Source organism: Hermetia illucens, chromosome 3, assembly GCF_905115235.1.
Source record: "Hermetia illucens chromosome 3, iHerIll2.2.curated.20191125, whole genome shotgun sequence".
Classification (NCBI taxonomy): domain Eukaryota; kingdom Metazoa; phylum Arthropoda; class Insecta; order Diptera; family Stratiomyidae; genus Hermetia; species Hermetia illucens.
In genome coordinates, this window is record NC_051851.1 from 78,445,493 (window position 1) to 78,470,082 (window position 24,590).

Here is a 24,590-nt window from a genome sequence, read left to right on the forward strand (position 1 = left end):
CCAAGTCACTCCCATCCCAAAAAAGATAAAAAGAAATCCTTTCTTGATATCTACAAGTCTACCGCGAGTCTCTCTGGACGGACCATCATAATAAAAAATGATGAACTTTACAATAACGATAATACAAATAGTTTTATTTTAAGTTCAAGTTCCACAAATGGCAACCTCGGCAAAGAAATAGCGACATTTTCATCGTAAGTTCTATAGTTTCTTTATTATAACACTTTTCAAAATAATATCCTGTTTTAGGCGTTTAACACTATAATAACTAACCCCTTAACTGACAACTAGATAATTTTATGCAAATGAAGCAATTTAAATTTTTCCTACCGGCGAGCGAAGATAAACCCTTTCCGAGAGTTCGCTCTCAATCCAAACCCACTTGTAAAGTATCTATACCAACAAAGTAGCATAACTCCGTTGGCCACATTCTTATTGCCCTGCCAAATTGTGGGTACCAACATAAAGCCCTCCATTCTCTCCCTTTTGATACTCCCTGTTTGGTATGGTAACGTGCTGTTGTAAATAGTAGTATTAAGTTAGGTTAAGTTGTAACTTAGTTTTAGGTAGTTTTAAGTAAGTAATATAAAGCCTTCTATTTGTAGTGCGAGTGCAATTTTCCAAAATTTTAGTTGTCTTAATAAGAAAATAAAATTGTTATGATCAATGTATAATGTAAATATAAAAAGTAAATAATTGAAGCGGTCGGGTAGGTCAAATAGTTGTAACAGCCACTCATTGCAATAAATATATATTCCCTTATATTATATTATAAGATACTATTAAATTTTTCCCGCCCCGAAATAGATATAGCCAATAGATGCCGCCGGTTCCAATATTTCCAAAAAATCCCAAAATATTCATCAATTTCCCAATGCATCCAATCTCCCTATCTCTTTCTCGCTAGTAGTTTTCCTCCTCAGTTGTCAACTCTATGCATGTGTGCATTGTGGAAAATTACAAAAAATAGGGAAATTATCGTGTAAATACGACGCAAATTATCACTGGTGTGTTCATGTGTAAATTCCATACGATTTTCACGACTTCTTTTCTCGGTGGAAGAAAGTTTTAATCGCTGCCGTCGTTGTCGCTGTCGTCCCCATTGGTGTCTCTCGCTTGTCGCATTGATTGTATGTTTTGAATCGTTCATTCGGATTTCCGCATGCTGAAAATTCACGTGAATTTTTACATGATTTCATCTTGTGAGTGCTTTATCGAGGAAAGAAATCCGCCGGAAAAGTTGGGAAGGTTTCAATGCGAACTTTTTTGTTAGTGACGTGATTTGCATGTTGGCCTCATTTTCACGTTGGTGCAGATGTCAAATCTTTCAGTGTTTGCTCTGAAGGAAATTCATGGAGAATTTTAGTTGAATAGAGAGTGCGATTGTAATGTGATCCTACAGGGAGCTGAGTACGACGCATAATTGGATTACTATCGATTTTCAATGCACGGTAGCGGAGCACGAGCTGTAGTTTGGGGAAATCTATTTGGAAGTCCTTCGAAGCTAACACCACTGCCCAAATCATGTCCGAGAAGGGAGGTAAGCTGGACAGTCACGAAAATATGGCCAGTGCTCTGCCGTACAGTAAAATTATCATTTCTTGAAGGCGCGATTATTTCACAACAAGACTTGGATTATTGCAGCAGGGTGGGTGTCGCTGCGGAGTTTCCCACAGATCGACTGCATCCCTTCCAGTTGCCGACCGCCATAGGTGTCCTCATCCCATTATTCCAATTTGATTACATATTTTTGCCCCGATCCAACCCCCTCGAACTTATTCATGACATCCGCATGTTAAAGATTTCCGAGTCTTACCCGCCCCGGGAGAGTAGATAAGGCGGCCAAGCGGGGCGGCATGGAAATGGAAATCGAAATTCCCGCTTAGGGTTATCAGCTAGGCGCACACAGAAACGATGACGAGCATTGATTTTACAGCAAGCAGCAGCCCGATTGCATGTGACGGCGATGACGTGAACCGTAAACACTTTGGGGTAGTCGCTGTTCGCCGCCCGCTTTGAATGAGGCGGGCAGCTTTGCTGACTCTGCGCAACGCCGCCGCTTGAGCATTTCGCAAATGTTGTGCATTTTCTCAAGGTCATTATTGTTTTGCTAGCGGGTCAATGATTCTGATTCGATTTGGTCTTATCTGGGTTGTTTACGCTACACGTCTTCCAACCTCGACGAGATGACGAGACGCGTATGGAGTACCGTTAGACAACTGTTGAGTCTATTGCATACGAGACGTGAATTTCCGCGGCCGAAGAATGGGGAATTGTTCGCGGCCTCGCACTCAACGAACCGTGTGGACAAGATCAAACATGTTACTGTCGTCATAGTTGATGAAATTTCGCGCCATGAATCAAAAATAAATACAAGAAAAGTATTTTTCTGTTGAGGATCGATTCGGAGCAGCTGAGTTGGAATTTTATCTAAGAGACGGAGACGTGATTATCTTCTGCTCACAGATGTCAGTCCTCCTTGTCGTCTCGCAAAATCAGACAACTCTCTCGTTTATATGTAGCAGCTGTGACTAATCTTCTCATTAACAGTAGGGAAAATGAAACTTGTATGGATTCCTCAATGGGGTGAACAAATCTTTGAGTAATATTTAATTACAGAATGTCATCAATTTGTTTTTGGTAAAACTTGACTCTGCATTAATTACAGACTAAAATTTCATTCACAGTATTTGTTGAATGAGGAGAACTGGTAGAGGGAAAATCAATTTTCAAAGGCTCAGAGTAGGACAAAAGGTAAAAGACCGTCTCGTGAAATATTTTCCTTCGAATGAAATAAGTTCTTTTGAAAATTTTTGGAATTTCACATCAAAGTGCAGCAAACATTCGTTCGTTTTAAAGAAAAAACTTTAGTTTTTTTTAAACAATAGTCCGCATAAAGTTCAAGTTTCAGTCTGGCATCCGAGCAAAGATAGTCTGTCTGAAAAAGAAATTATCTTATGCTAACGGTGTCTGCTACCTCCTTGGGAAAAATCTTAAACATGATTATGATTACGATTATGAGTATAATCAGGAAGTGTGATGATTTCGTGATTACAGGATTATAATAGTATTTAATGTAAACACAATCACGACCAGTGCCGTTTGTGTTTGCCCAGCAGCTTATTGGCTAGTTAATCTGTGAACGAAAAACAAGTGTTGTTGTTAGTTCTGATTTCATGCAAATTGACAGACACCAGACAAATAAATCTCCCTACCTGTTTCACACATTAGACAGACAAATGTTTCTCAGTTAAATTTCGGCTCTAGGCAGTCTGGGTCTACGTCAGACAAACGTTTGTCCATGACTCATGCAACAAATAGACATACGGGTGTGTTTAAAGCCTAAAATACAACACAGAAATGGATGCTGCGTGCGCGGTGAGGGAGCTATAAAATAAAATTCATTACACCGGCTTGTATGAAGCAATATGCAATGAGTCGGACGCATAATGCATCACCCAGAAAAGTTTGGAAAATTGAACTTTTGTGATGCGAGACGGATGACAGTTTTTTTGACACTTCGCGCAATTTGCAATTTGATGGCGCTTTTCGTTTTCGGCAGTTACTTCTCAATGAAATTAACTTGAATGAATTCGTTTTGAGAACTGCGGAAGGCACTATTTGAGTTGCAAGTGCTAATTACTAATGTCACTTGCTTTAGTTAGAAGGTATGTGCCTTATTAGTGGCGATCAGTCAGAACTTGCCGATCCCAATACATGCTGTAAGCAGAACTATCAAGTACTGCTTGCGGCTCATATCGGTAAACCCACCGTTAGATATTAGACAGCTACCACACTCCCTCTTGCTCCTCAAGGGGGGAAATCAGTGCGAGTACACACGATTTCAAATTATTTTGCCCTTGAGCATGAGCGAGATGTAACGAAATTCCGATCAGCTGTGTTTGACATACCGCCCGGACTTGCCAATGTATTGTTGAGATTGGCAAGTTTTTGCTTATGTATAAGTGAATACGTGAAACAACTTTTTGCTATATGGGTGAGCACGCCGTAGTACCAGAATAGCAAAAGCTCACCGATCTATCTCTTACCAATACGATTTGACGAAGATTATGCCTTTTCCTTGTTTAGCGTCTCTGATGTGTACAGATAAGCTCCTGCAAGCACATTCGCAAGTGGCGTCATTTTTATAAGGGTACTGCCTATAGTAGATCTACTGTGGGTAAACCGGTCATGTCCCCGCGATCAGCCCACGCTTGTATGTAAGGTTTTGATGGATAATTTTACATACAGAATTATGCCTGGTCATGTATTGCACCGGTGCCATAACCACACATTCTGCACTGGTCGTTTTCCACCCGTTCTTTCATGATCAGATTTTTATAAGCTCGGGTGGCGACCACGCCGTCCTGAATGGCAACCATGAACCTCTCTGTCTCAGGAAAGAGCTCCCCAGCACACAGCCATCTGTTCGACAAATGGCTGCCAAAGACAATTCACGTGTTTACCGTGCATTGCTTTCGACTTCCATTCATCGATCCGCTCTTGGTCCGACTTCACCCCACTCAGAGGATTGAAAGATCGATTCTTCAAGTTAAGTAGAGCCAGCCCATAGATAGCCGCATACAATGGACTCCCCTGCTCTGCGATGATGTGCCGCCAAGTCAACCACGCTCCTACCCCCATGTCACAAGGCAGGTTCATTCGCACCACGGCAGTCTTTGGATGATGCATTCGGAATTTGGACATAGTTGTCCGTATCCGCCGCCGGACGTTTTCCAGATCGGTCTTCGTCCACGGCAATATTCCGAATGTATAAGCCAGTGAAAGGATAGCGAATACATTCAACGCGATTACGTTATTTTTCCCCGAGAGATGCGATATCAGCACCAGCTTTACACGTCGCAGGAATTCGGACAGCAGAGAAGAACTTTGCGGATGACTTGGACTCGACACTTGTCTAATCTAAACTGCATCTGAATATCACGGCTGAACAGGTCTATTATTCGCAGCAGACTTTTAAGATGGTCGTCAGTACCAGCATGTCATCTAAGTACATCAAGTGTGTCAGTTCGTACTTAATATGTAGGCCATACTTTATTGCAAAACCATTCCCTCTAGCATCATTCAGTAGCCATGAAAGAGGGTTTAGTGCCCTACAAAACCAAAGGGGACTCAACGAATCCCCCTGGATGGGCTCTGAGGTATTAGCACCCTTAGATGTACGCACTGATAAGGTGATATGCCACCCTTCGATGACTGTCGCCAAAAACTTTATTAGTTTCGGATCAATGCGATACAGTTGTAGGATATCGATTAGACTGGTATGCGGAACGCTAGCAAAAGCTTTGGCATAATCGATATAGCAAATAAAGAGGTTTCTTTGGCCTCTAGTTGCTTGTCCTACAACTACCGAGTCGATAATGAGTTCCTCTTTGCAAGCCGTTGACCCAACTCGGCAGCGCTTCTGCTCCTCGGACAGAATGTTGTTGGTCTCAAGGTTCGCATGGACCCCTCCACTAACAATGGACGTTATGAATTTGTAGAGGGTTGGTAAGCAAGTAATTGGTCTTGTGTCCTGCATCGTGTCCTTCTTATGGATAAGGTAGGTAATCCCCGCAGTGAGGTAGGGTAGAAATTCCTTCGGCCGACTCATGACCTCATTTATACTGCGTGCAAACCGACTGTGTACGCTGGTAAATTTCTTATACGAGAAATTCTGCACCGGATCCAGACCTGGGCCCCTCTAGTTCTTCGAGGTGTTTAGGGCCCGTCGAACTTCCTCTTCGGTAACATCCGCAAAATTCATGCCAGGCGTATTGGCATGGCGGGTGCCTTCGGCGGTGATCCACTCAGCATGCTGGGCGGGTAACCCCCAAAGTCCACCCCAATACTCTTTCGCTTCCGTCACGGAAAACTGTACTGTCTGTTCGCTCTGTTGGGATTCGTTGAGAGATCTGAAAAAGCTCCGCTGGTTCCTCGCGTATGTTGCATTCTGGAGACGTCTGGAATGACTGTCGCCATACCGTCGTAACCGACTGCATATAAAACAAGGTTTCTGCTTTAGTGTGTCCAGAATTTCAACTACGGGTGTCTCACTAGGGATGGAATAGTTCCGGTAAACCCTCTGTACTTTATTTCTCACCCGTCTGCTGGCATTGGCAGTGCTGATCTGAATCAGTCTAGCAATGTCCTGTCTTAGTGAGTCCCGCCGAGGTTCCAGACGAATTTTCCATGGTGGATCTCTTTGGCCACTCAAACCAATAACACGAAAGCAAATGTTTTGACCGTGCAATCTGCACCACAATATACACGTGATTGTAGTTGCAGCAGCGACATATCAGAACACAGCTGAGATGCAATCTCATCATTGATTTGAGATAGAATTCCCGGAGTTGCTGGAGATGCATAGAGCCTGGAATATTTGGTCTATACAAAGGATCCATATCCGAGACTTCTACACACACTCTTTGTAATTCGTTTCGAACCTTAGCGGAAACCCCAGCTGGACGGTGGAGAAGAATGCTTCGGCTAGTACTGAAACTGTTGCTGTCATTGTGTAGGCTACGAAATTGTCCATCCTCACGTAGGGGGCCAAAAATTCTTCGGAGGGTTCTTCTCTCGAACGCGGCCAAGGGTTCACAATTTTTCTTGCTAAGAACCCAAGTTTCCGAGGAATACATGAGGACTGGCAAGATCATAGTCTTGTACAGTAAGAGCTTTGACCCTATGGTGAGACGTTCCGAGCGAAACAGTTTTTGTAAGCTGAAATAGGCTCTGTTGGCTGACAACAACCGTGCGTGCATACATTATATAATTTAGTTTACGATGCAGATTAGGTTACACTCCTGTATCTGGTGTAGCTTTGGTGGGGACAATCTGCTGATTGTTTACACAACCGCCAAATCAGCAGTTTGGTTAGTGTCGTGATATCTAACTCCTCCCTCTTAGTTTTTACAATTTACCCCTGAAATTGACGTTTTTCGGTTTCTTGAAATATAGGTTCTGAGCTTTCTGTATTAAAATTTGAAATTTCATTTAATTTGATCTCAAATTGTTCTCTTGTTTTTCATGTATTTTCTTCTCTCCTTTTCTAATTTTTTGTCGTTGATTTAATATTCTGTATGCTGTACGTGTTTGTATTCTTCTCGGTTTGCAGGAATTAGTTTCACACATTCAATTTCTGCAGATTTTTTGTCGGTGTTGCATTCCATCACTTCTACTACAATTTCCTGATGTGTAATCTCTCCAAAGCACAAAGCACACAACATTTGTATCGCGCAGAAGGTATCCTCTAAATTCATATTTCGAAGTTGGCGAATCAATGACATCTTCATCGAAAATGGCATCAAGTTCTGGAAGGCTTTCATTATTCATATTGATGAACCTTACGTTTTGAAACAGTGTTGTATTATGGTGGGAGCAACTAGCCACCAAAATCGTTTAGCAAGTTTTGCAGCTTCTGGGATGAAAGTTTTTACAAAATTTTGCAGCGAGATTTCACTTTCTAACGCGAAAAGCGGTTTTCGCACAAGTTGTGCACGGTAATATATTTTGAAACATTTTATTATTTCTTGATTAAGTGGCTGAATCGCGCTGATTGTATTTGGAGGCAAACCCCGTTCTAAAATTAACAAATGTTTTGTTGCAGCTTGGTTAGACTACTATTAGCAATTGAATTATAATATGGTACAGAAACTGTCTACCTCTAAAGGAGGAATTCTTTTGCACTCCCAACAAAAATATGCTTATCAGACCCATCGGAATCGCACATAAAAGACGGTGCTAGTCTCTGTTTACAAGCTTATCTTAGAGACATTGTTGTTCCGAAATGCTAATGTACCTCGAGAAAGTGCTTTATAGGACCGGACTGATTCATCCGCGTTGTAATTGCAGCCACTTCCGTATTCTCAGTGCAAAAAAGGAAAAACAGTCACCAACCAATTATTAACAGCTTGGCTTTCAGCCGTAGCTACTTCACCGTTTTATGAAAAGAAACATTTCCATGGATTTTCTATCTATGAATTCATCCTCGAAATCATCAACGTTAATCACAAGTATGCGATCGTTTACTAACAAATTAATATGTACGGAGATTCGAATAAGTGATTGGGTTTCAAAATGATCACCAAAACAGAGCAAAAATCAGAAAAGTAACAAAAAATCAGTAAAGGTTCTTTGAGTATAAAGGTTTTGTGTTCATCTTATGTCAACTTTCTGCGCACAATTTTCCATACCCAAAACCCAAAATATTCTTTCATGATTTTTTCAAACTACAAGATATAAGCGCATATTACAGACATAGATATTATGGTCACCCAAAATAAACAAACATTGCCTATTACCGAACACTGTACATATGCATATATGCACCTATATAAATTATTCGTACGCATACTTCCGAACATATAGAGTACGTTACGTACATTGAATATCGCTAGTTTAATGTACAAATATATCTATCTGAATTAGGCACTACCCCAAAGCTTCATTAATATATATATCTAAATATATACATATGTCTGTCTCGAGTAATTGATATTGATATATAAATGTTAGAAAACTAAAACGAAATTTTTCTCGGCGACCCCTCCATTCATATGAGTTCACTTTGTTGTGGTATTGACGTGATATGATGTAGTGATGATATCATACATGTTTTGTTTTGGAATGCACGAATTTCACATAAAATGTAAAGGTTTCACCTTCTATAATTTTGTTAATAATGGATGGATTTCCTTCAAACTTCCCAAAGTTATGCCCTATGATATCCTAAGCATAAATGTATTTCCACTATGATCTTAAGGGGGTTTCCGGCAAAATTTCTAAAATATGGAAATACACTTTTATTAACATAATTTGTGCAGATATCGGATCAGGATATATTTGGAGGCCTAGATTTTGTCTAGTTATATCACTGTGATTTTTTTTACAGTTTTTGGGGGTCATATTTTGAGCCCTAGCATGGCCATATTGAAAAAAAAATTGCACCCTGCTTTCGCAAGTGGAGCCCAATACAAATGGATGTTTCACTTTTGCTTCTCCGTCAGTTGATTGCAAATCAAAAATTATGTCGAATTCGGTTTCAATAAAGTTTTGGTTTTAGAGTTTCAATGAAATGTTTTGATTTCGTCTCCGGAATCACGAAACGAGAAAATATTATGCGTCCTTAAACATGGCCGGGACTGTAATATGGAAAATAGTTTGGAATCCGTTGATGACTGAAATTTTCTTCCATTAGATCCCTGGGTATCCTTTTGTGTTGTCTACAACTTGATATATATTTTCTGCGAAGAAAAAGCTAAAAAGGGTAAGGAGTATGCGAAACATTGCGTAGTTCATATTTTTATGTTTTTCTTTAAATATCACTGTTTGTTAAGATCTGGTCAAATATGTCACGATGTGCGATGTTCCGTTGTGGTTGTTTGGTATAGTAATGTAATATGTGATTTCCTGTTCACGAAAATTTTTGAATAAAGTGGTATCATAATCAGTTTTCGTGTTCTTGAGTTCATGTTCCGATAAAATTTCTTCCTGGTGAATTGCTTTTTTTGCTAATTTCCCCGCTATTGGTGGATCGATAACGACTCCTTGCTCTGCATGGAAATCAAGGTTAAGTTTGTACATGTTGTCTTGCCTTAGGATAGCTTCATGTGTTGATCCCATGTATTTGATCGTGTGAAAAGTTAATGGTTTATCTGAATCCTTAATTTTAATTGTTACTTCGGCGTCTAAGAAAAAGTTTCGATCAGTGGTAAGCTCTTAGGGTAAATTGTTTTCACTGGTTTGAATGCATACGTTTCAAGTGTTCCGAATTCCAAATGAAGTGCATTTAATTCCGCGGCTTGTTTGCGTTATAATTGACTTTGTTCAGTAATTTGTTTTCTGAGTTGTTGCATTGAACGTTGATCTAAATTGTTGATTTCCATGCCAAACACGTGGGATTTATGTTGTACATGTTTTGACACCATTGTCTTGTCCACTTGCACTTGTTCATTACGGTTGTTTTACCTCCAATGCCTGTTTCTATTGAAGCGGTCTCTTTACTTTCAAACTTGTGTGATATTGCTTAATGTTTCCGTTAGTTTTTGTCATACTTGATGTACAGAGTTCTGCCAAATTTCTGTGCAGCGAACATGATACATTATATGCTTTACCACACACTTTCGCCTGTATTTCGGGTGCAATAAGTGTTCTATCTGCCCCATCAAGATCAGTTATTGTGCCCTCGAGTCTGACCCATTGTGTGATACCTATACTTCTATCGTATCCACTGAATCGTGGTAATTTTTCCACTCTTTTCTGTGGTTTCCTCTATCAAATCTCTTTTTAAAGTTTTATTTAAAACAAAACCTTATTAACATCGGTTTACTATCTGTCGCAATTTTCTTAGACACGACTGTTCCGATTGGCACGAAATTTTAGTGTGGGAACTGTCTTTGAAATCTTTGAATTTTTTTCTCGTAATATGGTAAAATGAAAGGTCTCGAAAAGTACTTTTGCTGGCCTCAGTTCTGACATTTAATGCAACAGGGCGAGGGCGAGGGCGGGGTTGAAAATTGGTAATTTCTAATTTTCAGAACATACCCAACGAAAAATCTGAAAAAGAAAACACGAAACTACCACTATACCGTGCTTAGACTCCGAAATACCCTCCATACCCATATCTGCTCAAATAAAGTTAATAATAAGCAAAGCTGATGGTTTTGTCCAAGGCAGAAGCAACTCATCACGCTGCCTCACTTCTGCCCTGGGAGCAGCATGATCGAAAGTGGCAACAGCTGGAAACGCTCCTTTATATAATCGCAAAGACACGACAATCGATATCCATGTTTAAATCGATAATAGTTTGAGCCTAAGTTAGGCTAAAGCTAGATTTGCAGCCACAGCCTGTTTATCTGATATCTAACATAGGTACAGACATTTGTCCCCATTAACTTAACTTGGGGCAATTTCCCAGTAGTTGCATTTGGTATTTTTACTTTTTACTAGTATTAATCATAATTCTAAGTTGCAAGAATATTTTGCACAGCATTACTTCTCCAAAAAACTGACACGTAATTAGTACTTATTCGGGAATTTATAAATGGTTCTTATTTGAATAGAATTTCGTTTGCTTCACACTATTAAAGCAATTCGAGAAACCGGAAGCTAGACGCTTCAGGTATAAAACGTTTTGTGCTTCCCTATGCGAGGAATGATGAGTGCCTGGCAGTCCCCTGTGTCCAGAGTTAAAAATTCAATTGCCTTCTACTTTTTAAAATGGCATTTAGGCAAATAATTTGATCTATAAAGCACTATATTGACAGCAGTCAACCTCATACCCTTCACACAAGCAGCTCAGTATTATTAATAAATGTGAAGAAGACAACCCACAAAAGATACAAACAAGTCGGAATACCGGAAGCTCGCGCTTCGGGTATAAAGGTTTTGTGTTCATCTTATGTAAGAAATTTCAAGGCACATTTTTCTATCCGTATATAGCTACAAACCCAACATATTCCTTCATATTTTTCCAAACTACGAGACATACGTACATATTACAGCCCTAGATATTACGCTTACCCTAAACAAACAAACTGCCTATTTTTTTTTTCAGATTTTTCGGTTGGATAGGTTCTGAGAACGAGTTCTGTTACACTTTTTGGGGGTCATATTTTGAGCCCTCACTCCCCTATGTTTCACCCAACATCAAATATTAAACCAGTTTCGAAAAGTACTAATTGAGACCTTTCATTTGATACCCTACATGGCTACATTCTGTGAAAAAAAATTTTGCAGCCTCCTTTCACCTGGATGGGGAGCCTCCCCTTAAACTCAACACAAGATGGCGCCACTTACTGCATGTAAAGGGAACACCAGATTACATACTCTCACCGATTTTCGTGACAATCGGTTCAGCCGTTTCCGAATAAATCGGGTGTGACAGACAGACAGACACCGTCTCGATTCTAATAAGGCTTTGTTTCACACAAAACCTTAAAAAGGGCTTGGGAGAAGTGGATTATTTATGAATGGAATTTTAATATTTTACTCGAATGTCAATTATTCTCGTTAATTATGACGTCAGCATCTTATTTGCCTGGCTTTAGAAGCAGAAAGTTCGCTTGAAATTGCTAAGTTTGAACTTATAACTTTGTTAAAAATAAAGTGATTTTCACCACAACTTGGTAGGATCGTGCTCTATGCTATTTGCTGCAAATTTCGTGATTCTATACTATTATTAATTTCATTTAAACAGGGGTATTTCGGAGCCTAGCCATCGTAGAGTGACATTTTTGATTTTTTTCAAATTTTTCGGTTGGGTAGTTTCTAAGAATGGGTCCGTAAAAGAAACTAAGATCAGAACCGTAAAAATATCCTTCAATTCCATCTCATATGCAACCTACATTGTAGCCTTTTTATATGGATTGAGAGTGCATTACTCCAGACGAAGTATAACTATTTGCTCAGTCTTGTTATTAATCTGCCCGCTGCTATTGAAAAATAAAGGGGCCGCGGTCATATTTCAGCGTGATAATAACCTTAAGCATACCGCGAAAATCGTAAAAAAATAGAACAGCAACCAGAAATTTGAAGTCATAAAGTCTCTTAACAGAGTCCGGATTCAAATCCGGTTCAAAATTGTTGGTGTTACCTTAGGTACCAGTTCACCTATCGTTGTGGTTTTATATGCCAATAAATTTTCCTACGATTTTATTGATAAATCTAGGCCTTCAAGTACATGCCATCCCGTTTGCTGTTAAAAAGCTAATAAAAGTATGCTACTAGGTTTTTTGTATTTATTGAAAAGCTATCTTAAAATGTATCCTATTGTAAATAAAGTTGCATTTTCAATTCATATGGGACACAGTTTTGTAGCATTTTCATTAATTCTGTTCAACATTCTCACATTCATTTCTATATATATTCAATAATAGCCTTGCGACTATCAAAACTTTTAGATTTTCTTAATTTGACAATTGGCCATAATTATTTAGTGCTATGCAATTCAAACGTTCCACTATGCCTGAAAGTTTGACACATAATATTATATTTATAATCAGCCATTTGTTTATTATTATTTATTAATTCGTTGATATTTTCAAATTCTGAACGCCGATGTCATGTGTTCCCTCGAAATAAATGCCACAGCACCAGTAAAATCTTCTGTCTTTGGTGTTAAATACGTATATACGTACATTTCCTTAAATACATTATCAGTTTTGTCACTTTTTCGGCTCAGATTTAGATGTTTCTTTATTAATTTTAAATATGCAGTCCGCTTGTATTGTACTTGAAGGATTTGCTTTCAGTTTTAATGGTTTTGAAAAAAATGTATTCTAACTGATTATATATATTCACTTCATGTTCACGACTTTGTAAAGCTCACTTAATCTTCTTTTTCTCCATGATATTATTTTTCTGTTGCATTGTTATTATGAGAATATTATGCGTCAGTTTTATTATCATGACAATGCTAGGCAGCTGATAAGACTGTAGAGCCGCATTGATTGTTCATACTAATTTTGAATGGCTTTAAGTTTATTCTCCGTCTATCAATGATGGTATTATGCAATAAAACAGTTTGAATGAAATTACTCTGGGATAGGCGTCAGATGTGCTTCTCAATCGACTGTGAAAACAAGTATTCGTACAACCAGTTTATCTTATCAGTCACTTATCAAAAGTCAGTGGTTGGCACACAGCTTCAGAATCTTCAGAAGAACGCGATATTAACTAGAAAACTGCGATGATGTCAACGAAATCATGCTGGGAAAGTATTTAAGGGCACTTTTCACACTGAGAACGAAATTAGTAGAGTCTTCTTAAAGTTGTGATTTTTCAAAAATGAAATAATAAATTGGTTCGCGGCTGGATACGCCAGAGTGGTGAATATTTACCCACTAAAACCACCCCCAATTCTCCTCCTGCCCCCTCGCAGTTTGAACAATTGGGCGAATTGTCCAATTTGAACCTGTGTGCGATATCCTCCATGGCCCCCCAGAAACTGGGTGAAATTATAATTAATCGTCCCATGTTGTCTTCAATCTAATCAGCCTGTGTGTCTATCGGCCCTTTCCCGAGTAGACCCAACGTCCCAGCCATCCATTTACAGATTTCTCCCTTTCGGTGTTCGTCGTTTGCGATAAAGGAAAAACTGACTTCAGATTGTATATAATTGTCATCTCATCTGCCAAGATATCAATTGACATCATTCCGGAGATGACGAATGCACCCTCATCTGAGACGGTTTTGAAGGCAGAACACACCCTGACCCCCTATTGACCGCACTTAGTCTATGAGCATTACATGAAATGCCTTTCTTCAAATAGGGATGGCATAAAGCAAGATCGAGTTCACCACCAAGGCAATAAGTAGCCTCCAAGTATACCGTGGCCCTCCCACATTCTTCCACGTGTTATTTAAAACTTAACTTCGTATCTATCATCACTCCCAAGTATCTGATGGTCGGCGTGGAAGTGGCGATGTGATTACCGATTCTAATTCGGGGTTCTATTTGTTCCTCCGCAAGTGTCAGTCCAGCGCTACTCTACTTGCTTTGCGACTGCAACCAATGGTATAGCATCGGCACAATCCACCACCGTGGCCTCCTTCAAAACCGGTAGATTAAGAACGTCATTGTACATGATGTTCCATAATAGTGTGCCAAGTACGGAGCGCTGTGGGACACTCGCGAAGACAACGTACTTTTTGGGCCCATTATCGGTGTCATACCGTCCGTTCTCGCAGGTAGCTATCGACAATAGCTGCGAGATAGGTGGTTCCAATGGCCGAATTAAATGCATTCTTCAGGTCCAGGGTTGCCACCACGCAATATTTGCTGGTACTTCTCCTTTCGTGAATTGCATTTTCGGCCAAGTCAGTAACCATTTTGATGGCATCAATAGTTAATCTGGCTTTACGGAAGGCGTCTCTGGCTCTCGACGATCGGGAGTAATCTGTTGTAAATTAGCCGCTGTAACATTTTCCCCATATTGTCTAGAAGAAATATGGGCCTATTACAGATGGTTCACCTGGGGGTTTATTAGCCTTAGGCAGCATATCCCCTCGAACATGCACGCTTCGAACAATTCAGCGAATATGTCCGGTCTGGTTTTTACGGGGAGCTTAAGGACTCCTTCCTCTGGTTCGGTGGCAGGCTGATCGAAGGCCGATGCATTTTATGACATGCTCTCTCCGTAGCCATAGCACCTGCCTTAGTAGGTTGGCCTAGCCACACTTCCAAGAAGCTTCCTTCGTCCAATGCTTTTGTAGACCAGTCTGACGCCCTTCTCGGCTTTAGGTATCCTGTTTCTCTGGCCTGGTGACCGCTGCTGGTGCAGTCCTCGCTAACGGTGCAGGACTGGTAAAGGTCAGGTATACGATTGAGGAAGACCCCTTTGGTCAAAACTAAATACAGCTGGGTAAAAGCCTCTAATAGACTTCGGACCCTTGCGCTACTTTCCCTGCTTTCCCAACTCGAGGGCCCGAGTGCTGAAGTCACCGGTAATCACCTTTGGATTTGGTCCCCTTGCTTCGAGAACTGGGTTGTCTAACATGTCTTTAAAATGAGACAGTGTGAAACTGGATTGGGCGCAGCTGTACACGTACACACCGTCTTCTAATGAAAAAAAATGGTATTTATTCATTTCAATCTAATTTATCTTGTGTGAGACGCTTATCAATAACTACTTGTCGAAGTCAGTCTAACTTCCTACAGTACAAATTTGAAATTAAAATTTCTCGTTATTCCAGAAGCTTTCAGTAAATTGCCGCTCGTGAATCCTTTAAATGCGTGGTAAACTTTTTTGTCGGCCCAAGTGAATTCGCGCGATTATTGTTTCTTTCAATTTTCTGCCATGTTTTTGTTCTTATTGATACCTTATAATTCAGCTAAGAAGTATAGCATCTGTGGGTGAAGTCCGGCAATTTTCAACCTTACCAGGTATGCAGCTTTGAAATTCGGATTTTTCTGCAAAATAACATGTTCATTTGGTAAGAATGATGAAATAAAGTTTATTCAAAGTATGTGCTATTGCTAGTTACTCGTTTTCCCACCTTTCGGACAATTTATAGAGACCACACCAGTACCAGTCCTCCGTTGCCGCGAACCATTCATCGAGTTAATTTTTCACATCTTTCTACGAAATAAAGCGCTACTCAGCGAGTACGTGATCGATCGATTCAAACAAGTGTTAATCGGTAGGAGTCAAGTGTGATGAGTAAGCCGCATGGGATAGAACTTCCCTGCTGAGTGCTTTCAACGTATTACGAACCGGTTTTACCCTATGTGATGGAGCATTGAATGATCTTCTCAATATTTCCCATTCTTTGTAGGTGGTTCGAAACAGCTCAATTAATGTGCGACTTCATTTTGTGTCTGAATGCCTGAAAATTCATGTCTTCGTATTTTTGGCGGTTTTCTGGGATGCTTGTCCGCAACATTGAAATCATCAATTTTGAAACCCGAATTCATGCTTCATTCGTATCTTGTGACAAATCTTGCTTATCACAAGCCTTACAAGCTTATCGGAACGATTCAGTTTTCTTCAAATGAAAACGAAAAATTAATAATGTCCGCGAGCATGCAAAACTCAACAATACAATAAAATGCACACACTTTATCAGTTTATCAAAATGAGGAAATGAGGAACTTTTTAGGCACGTTTATCCATTTGTACATAGCTGAGAATACAAACTTTTCCTTCATATATTTCCAAACTTGAAGATATATGGACATAATGAAGATAAATATTGTGCTCGTCCTAAACAAACAAACATTGCCTAAAGCCTTAAAAATGGAGGGCATTTCTGTAAAATTAGTATTTCACGGATGATACCTTCGATATTGGTTTTGAGCTTGTGAATTATTTAGGGATTATTGATCAAACGTTGGTATGCGCAAGCAAGACACTATTTTTAGCTCTCTATTAAGGAGTAATGGTAACCGATCGATCTGGATTTTTGTCCAAATAAATATTTGGTTGAGCACTTCCATTTTGCTGAACGATAGCTGTTATGCGGTTACTGGCACATCTACCGCATTCGTATACCAACCTCTAAGCGTTAGAAGTATCGTTGGTTCAACTTCCATGTTTGTCTGTAGAATCTTCTTTTGAGTCACTATGCTATACATAAACTCAACAATACAAACAAAGTCGTTTCCCCTCTTGTTGGCTTTTTCAACATTTTTTGCTGTTTTTTCTCCTGTCACCAGTCGACGGTTCAACGAGATATTTTTGACTTTATCTTTGTGAATACTCTTTATTGTTATAAATATGTTCCACTGCATTAACAATTGGCACCCTTGACACGCCTGTATTGGTTTTTCTTTCATTTCTTATGCGTAGAAAATACGTGCTCTGAATGATCAATTTAGCTTTTGAGTGTGACACAACTCTGGGATGCTAAAAGCAAAACAATTTTTTCGGAAAACCATGCGGCTGGAAATGTTCCGAAAAATCCAGAGATGCGTGCGTTTTAGCGACCATGAGCAACAAGATCAACGCAGCAAACTACTAATCATTCGACTTGTCTTCGACAAGTGGATTGCTCACCTCAAAACCCTATATACTGTTGTCAAAACTGTCACACGATGAGCAACTAGCGTCATTTAGAAGTCGACATCCATTTGGTCGGTATATACCGTTGAAGCCGGCCATTAGTCATCAAAATTTTTCTTTCTGCGATTCAGAAACATTCTACGCTCATGATTATCTTGGCCGTGTTAGAAATCCTAGACTGAAAATAAACCATTGCGAATTGCACTACCAAAGGTTGATCGTTGTGGGAGCGATTCGAAAGTATTGAACAAAATTGCCTCCCATTCTTATTGATATGACTTTCACAGTATCAAACAGACTTTGTGTGTGAGCCAAAATTGAAAACCATTTTATTATCATATGTGCCACAAGAAAATGGATCTCTAACTTTGTTGAGCACATACAACCGAGGTATAGAAATTGACAAAACTGCTAAGAAAAAACCTAATTTGATCAACTTCTATAACAAGAGCAAAAGTGGCGTTGGCACCTTGGATCAACTAGTTGGCACATATCGATCTGAGAGGAAAGTCAATGGTGGTTCCAAGGCCCTCTTTTGCAATTTGATATACATAAGTGCATTGAACGCGTATGTTTATTTACGTTTACAATTTTTCCGGAGTGGAATCGCAATACGAATAACAACAATGTCCGGTGTAGACTGTTTCTTGTGAAGCTATGTGATGCTCTCACTGCTCCGTACGCTAATCGTCCACCTTGTATTTCGTCGGAGAAAGGAGTTGCTGATGAAGCGCGGCCTGCAAATCCAATCATTCGTCTTCTATCAAATAAGCACAGGCGTTGCTAAAGCTGCACCGACCACAACAATCGCAATGTCTTCACTACTCAACACGAAAAACTGTGCGGTATTCATTCGTGATCACCCCATATACACCATTTGTCATTCTTGCCCTTCTTGCATAGCTTAGAACTAACTTTATCAATTTTTTAAAGGTATGACTGCTATCTTTATGATATATCTCTAATAAGAGTCAATTTTTAAGGATCTGTGTGAAACAAAACCTTATTAGAATCGATTCGATGTCTGTCTGCCACATCCGATTTATTCGGAAACGGTTAGACCAATTGTCAAGGAAATAGGTGAGAGCATGTGGACTGTTGTTCCCTTTACATACAGTAAAGTGGCGTCATTTTGTGTTAAGTTTAAGGGGGGCTCCCCATACATGTAAATTTTTTTTTTACAGAATGTGGGGTATCAAATGAAAAGACTCAATTTGTACTTTTCGAAATTGGTCCTACATTTGATATCGGGTGAAGGGTAGGATAGTGATGGCTCAAAATATGACCCCCAAAAAGTGTATAAGTGTATATATAAGGCATAAGGCATTATTAACAAAGTGAAACTTCTACATTCATCATAACATATCAATTCGTCAAAACCACAACAAAATGAGCTCACGTGAGTGGGATGTCGCAGGGAAACGTTCATTTATATATCAATATCAATTAATCTAGACAAATATATGTATGTATTTATATGGTATGTACATGTAAATAAAGCTTTGGAGTAGTGCCTAATTCAGATAGATATATTTGTACATTAACCCAGCAGTATTCAATAAATAATACTAATAATCGTTGGCACAACAATCCATATTGGATCAGGGCCTTGAAGTGTGTTAGAGCACTTCATTCAAGACCGTAACGATACACAACAGTAGACTGTAGGAGACAATGTGGTCAGCATTGCGCTCGCCCGAGATTATTACCCTGATTTGACTCAGGTGCTCATTTACAGCTGAGTCGACTGGTATCCGACGTTAAATCATAATGCAAATCCCTCTGCCACCAGCGAGATTTGAACCGCGACCTTCCGTACGACAGCCTTGTGCTCTAACCACTCAGCTATCCGGACACACAGCAGTATTCAATATACGTACTATATATGTACATATGTATGCTTTTGTGCACGAAGTAAATCGAAAGGATGTGTACGATCAATTTTATATACGTGCATATATAAGCATAGTATTCGGTAATAGGTTTGTTTTTCTAGGATGAACATAATATCTACGTCTGTAATATGTACATATCTCTTGTAAGAAGACCCTTTCCTTTCAAATGAATGTCCAAGGAGCGGCAAAAGTAAAAATCTGAAATACTTCTCTTGATATCCGTGGCAGGGTTTCGTTCTTCTTGCGGACAGTTCTGCGGCGTTTAACTTTTTTGTAAAGAACACTTCTCATTCCGAGTAAATATGATAGAAAACCTTCTGATTCTTGTCTATTTAGGTGTGAAACGCAATTATTCAAATGGTCTTCCTAGGTCCTGAGGGATAACTCGTGGGGAGCCCAAAAATCGAATTTCAAAGTATAACCCAGGGATCGGGTTCTTTCTATGAAGGAATGGTGCACGTTTAATTTCGCTAGCAATTCATGACTTTCAAGTGCATTTGGCCTACCAGAAGGCGGCTGATCTTCGATTCATCTTTTTCCAACACGAAAACTTTGGAGCCCCAGCTGACACACATGTTCGATTATAGCGTTGTATGATAATCATACATCACATACATGAAGTTTATCAACTTTTGTTGGGGGATCAACTACCCTAGCTTGGCGGTCTTAAATGATTTTTTTTCCATCCTAGATCCGACGGGACTAGCAGATAGTAAATTATCGCCTTTAAAGGGGTGGACACACTAAATACGAGTATATGTATCACGTTGATGATATCCTTCAAGAAAAAGCAATTTTTATCCTTACAAAATTTTTCCTCGTAAATTCGCTCGAAATTTAATGTGAGAATTTTAATTATTCAAGGAGCTCTGGAGCTAAGCAAATATTTGCTAAAATCTTCACCAATTGTAGTTTTTCAAACATTGCTTTTTTTTTTCTATCAAATTAATTTTCATTTATGGATTACATTTCTTTACTTTTTTCAGAAATGGATGATCTGGAAGATTGCAATACGGAGCCCCACAATCGCACTATAATCCACATTGACATGGACTACTTCTACGCTCAGGTCGAAGAAATTCGAGATCCTAGCTTACGTACAAAACCAATGGGTATTCAACAAAGAAATTGTGTCGTCACAGCAAACTATCCAGCCCGCGAGTTCGGCGTAAAAAAGATGATGACGCTTGCAGAAGCGAAGAAACTCTGTCCTCACTTGGTCCTAGTTAACGGCGAAGACCTAACGAATTATCGTCAAATGTCTGCAAAAATTTTCGAAGTATTACAAAAGTTCACTCCACTCGTGGAAAAGTTATGTTTGGATGAAAATTATTTGGATGTAACGGAGATCGTTAATCAAAGGATGACCGGAAATTTTAACGATGAAATTTTCGATGTGAAAGGCTTTATTTATCCGAGTGGAGGTAAGTTAGATGCATGTGGCTGTGGTTGTGCACAACGATTGGCCGTGGGGACTCATCTGGCGCAAGAAATTAGAGATGAATTGTACAAGACTTTGGGAATAACATGCTGTGCTGGAATTTCCTACAATAAGTTTCTCGCTAAGCTAGTCGGGAGCATGAATAAACCAAATAAGCAAACGGTCCTGGTGTCAACAAAGTCAGTGCAGTTCATGCGAGAACTAGGCTCGTTGAGTAAGATAACAGGGATCGGGCAAAAGACCGAGCAGTTATTAAATGAAAGTGATATTCGGACAGTAGAAGAACTGCAAAATTGTGATTTTAATGTAATAAAAAAGAAATTTGGATTAGAATCGGCACAACGACTGAAGGATCTGTCTTTTGGACGAGACCCATCATCAGTTCGAACGACGGGGAAGCCCAAGTCAATTGGCCTAGAGGACTCTTGTAAACCAATCTCGGTCCGAAAAGATGTGGAGGAGCGTTTCAGATTACTTCTTATGCGACTTGTTAGCCAGGTATCTGAAGATGGACGAATTCCAGTTACTATCAAGATAATTGTACGTAAATATGATGCTAAGAAAAAGTCCAGCCACCGAGAGACAAAGCAAGCGAACGTATTGCCATCACTTTTTAAATTATTGCATGATGGGCAAATAATGTTGGCAGATGGTGCTCAAGAGAAATTGTTAAAGATAATTATGCGCCTTTTTGAACGAGCCGTTGACATGGCTAAGCCGTTCAACATCACCCTTTTAGGATTAGCATTTAGCAAGTTCCAGGAACGAAAGTTCGGTTCATCCTCAATAGCAAACTTCTTCATTAAGAAATCCGATTTAGAAGTTCAATCGGTCACGAGCTTGAAGAGCGATGGAACTGAATCTAATTCTGAGTCGAATGCCCCAGATGAAATCTTACCATCATCCTCTGCCTTTATGCAACGTGCAACAAATTCCTCTCCCGCATCATCTTCAATGTCTATGGACTTCGAATCATTCTCAGATGTTTCCGATTTTTCAGAACCAGAAGTAGAACCCTCACCAAAAAAATCTCGATTAGGTTTGTTGATTGCTAAGCGACGCTGTCTATCATCTAGCGATACAAGTGATATTGCATCTCCAAGCAAATTACGGGTGGCTGAGCTTCGTTTGAACTCTCGCGACAGTGAGAAGGATTTCGGGAATCTACCAACGACAACGGCTGTCCCGGCAGCAACTTCTTCGAAATCGCAATCGAATAAGACCACCACATCACAAATTGATTCTCCAATGAAGGTAACTGATTCGAGCGCCACTATAGTATCCAATGGTCGTCCTAATTCAAATGAAGATAACCGAATGGAGACAACAATAACGGGAAACCTGGCGAACATTCCATGCCCATCTGGTGTTGATCCGCAAGTTTTCAAGGAACTGCCACAGGAAGTTCGAAACGAACTAATTACATCGTGGCGTAATTCTTTAGCAACAAAATCCAATCACCATGGAGCTACAGCGACTCCAGCTGCTACGACGGCTGGAAGGAATACGTTACATCGATATTTTATTAGGAATAAATGAGAATTGAGAGTTTCGGTTACAAATCTGAATAAAAATAAAATAAAAAATTCACAAGGGTCTATAGATTGGCAAGGCGTCATTGAAAATCAGGAGAATTTGATGGATATGTCCCATGGTTTGGACTGAAGACGCATGCGATTCGCTGCAATATTCGGCCTCCAAGAAAAAATGTCAAATTGGGCGAATTGAGGTGTTCAAGACGGAAAGGGTTAGTTATGAAAGCAGTATCTATTGGTGGCATATGCGAGAAAAAAACATATTTCATGTCGTAAAAAGTACAAAACCTCAAAATTTCAATTCATAAATTAAGGGCACAACATTCTTAAGATCGTTTTGAAGATCGAAAGTGAATTAACTTTTTGTTGAACCACAAGTGTTCCAATCGATCGATGCTATCTACTAAAATTGTAAACCATAAACGTCGTATTGTGATCCTAACTGTTTATTTAAGAGGCACATTCTTTTTATCTAGTAGTACTTAAACCGGAACATTGAAGTCCTTTAGTGAACTCGCGGATAATTCCGAATGTTAAGTTCCTTTTATTTTCTCGACGACATCAACTTCAACATCATTTGAGGGACAAACAGAACAATGAATCGTGTTTAAAGTTAAGTATACGAGAAAAACGAGATATTTTTTTAACAGTAAATTCCAACGAATGCATTTGATTGCCTTTAGATTCAGTTCAAAGGAAGGTAGCAAGCAAACAAAATAGAAGAACAATAAAATTTTATATGATCACTAATTACACTAGATTTTAACGTGAAACATTTATTTATTATTAATTTTTCCACTTCATAAAATCCATTTTTATGAATATTTTGAATTGAATTTATTTATGCAGTGCTTTGAAATGAAAATGTTACTTTGCAAATGAGAAAACCTAAGATTGCACGGTGGCACTGCATTTTATTTGCAACATTTCTCTGTGAACGGAACAATTATATTTTTCACTATCTACGTAAATTCAATGGAATATTGTGAGATTAAAACTAATTGTAATATGAAATAATTATAAAAATGGAAAACAAAAATATGTAATAAAACGAGGTAAAATATTTTTGTAAAAAACAAATATTTGCAGTTTTATTGTTCATGCATGATAGTTTTGTATGAAAATCAGTTAATTTTTATGAATTAGTACTCTTCGCTGAAAAAAGGAGAGTGTCAACGTCAAGGCTAATTTTGTATCTCAATCTGTTGCGAAGTTATGATTTTTTAAATATTTTCCGGGAAGGGCTTAAGTTTTTGCAAGTTTATTTGTACTTTTGCTACAATTCTTGGATACAATATAAAATTTTCCATAAGACTAGGTGGCATTTATAATTTATGTACAAGAATGAGCACTCCCGGGATTTTAATACTGATTTCATTCAATCACAATGCAGATCGCTTTGCAACTAATCAAATTTGAACCGAGAACTTCTGTTGGATCATTTATTCATCATCAGCATGAATGGCGAACCAACCGGTATTCTGTGTAGGCATGCCTTAATAAAGAACTCCAGACGTCCCGGTTTTGCGCCGAGGTCTACTAATTCGATATCCCTAAAAGCTGTCTGCTTGCTGGCCTACGCCATCGCTTCATCTCAGGCAGGGTCTACCTCGTCTTCTTTTTCTATGATAGATATTTTCCTTATAGACTCCGGGCTGGATCATCCTCATCCATACGGTTTAAATGACCCGCCCACTGCAATCTGTTGAGCCAAATTTTATCCACAACCAGACGGCCATGGTGCCGCTCATAGATTGTGTCGTTATGTTGGCTGTAGGAGGCCGAAAATTCCTCGACGGATTCTTCTTTTGCACGCGACCAATCTTCATAGATGTTATTGGTTGTGATTTTCGACCCTAGATAGGAGAAATTATCAACGGTTTCAAAGTTGTAGTGTCATATCTTTATTGCTCTCGTTTGACCAGTTCGATTTAATGTTGATGATTCTTTGGTGCTGACGTTGTCACCATATATTTCGTCTTGCCTTCATTGATGTGTAGCCCGAGATCTCGTGCCGCTTGCCCGATCTGGATGAAGGCAGTTTGTACGTCTCGAATCTTCCCATGATGTCGATATCGTCAGCATAGGCCAGTAGTAGGGTGGACTTAAAGAGGATGGTCAGGCTCAGGTTAAAAAGTGTGCACGATCTCCTTATCTTAGATGTTGATGTGAAATGGCCTCGCACATTGGCTAGGGTCAGCCAGTTTCGACTACA

At 39.3% G+C, this 24,590-nt stretch overlaps 1 protein-coding gene across 1 annotated transcript; it reads left to right on the forward strand.

Moving 5' to 3' along the window:
• Positions 1-941: 941 nt before the first annotated feature.
• On the forward strand, positions 942-23,455 carry LOC119651337 (DNA polymerase iota). Its single transcript, XM_038054890.1, has 2 exons — positions 942-1,540; positions 20,386-23,455. The coding sequence occupies exons 1-2, from the start codon at positions 1,525-1,527 to the stop codon at positions 22,377-22,379; spliced, it is 2,010 nt and encodes a 669-aa protein (XP_037910818.1). The 5' UTR covers positions 942-1,524; the 3' UTR covers positions 22,380-23,455.
• Positions 23,456-24,590: the final 1,135 nt, after the last annotated feature.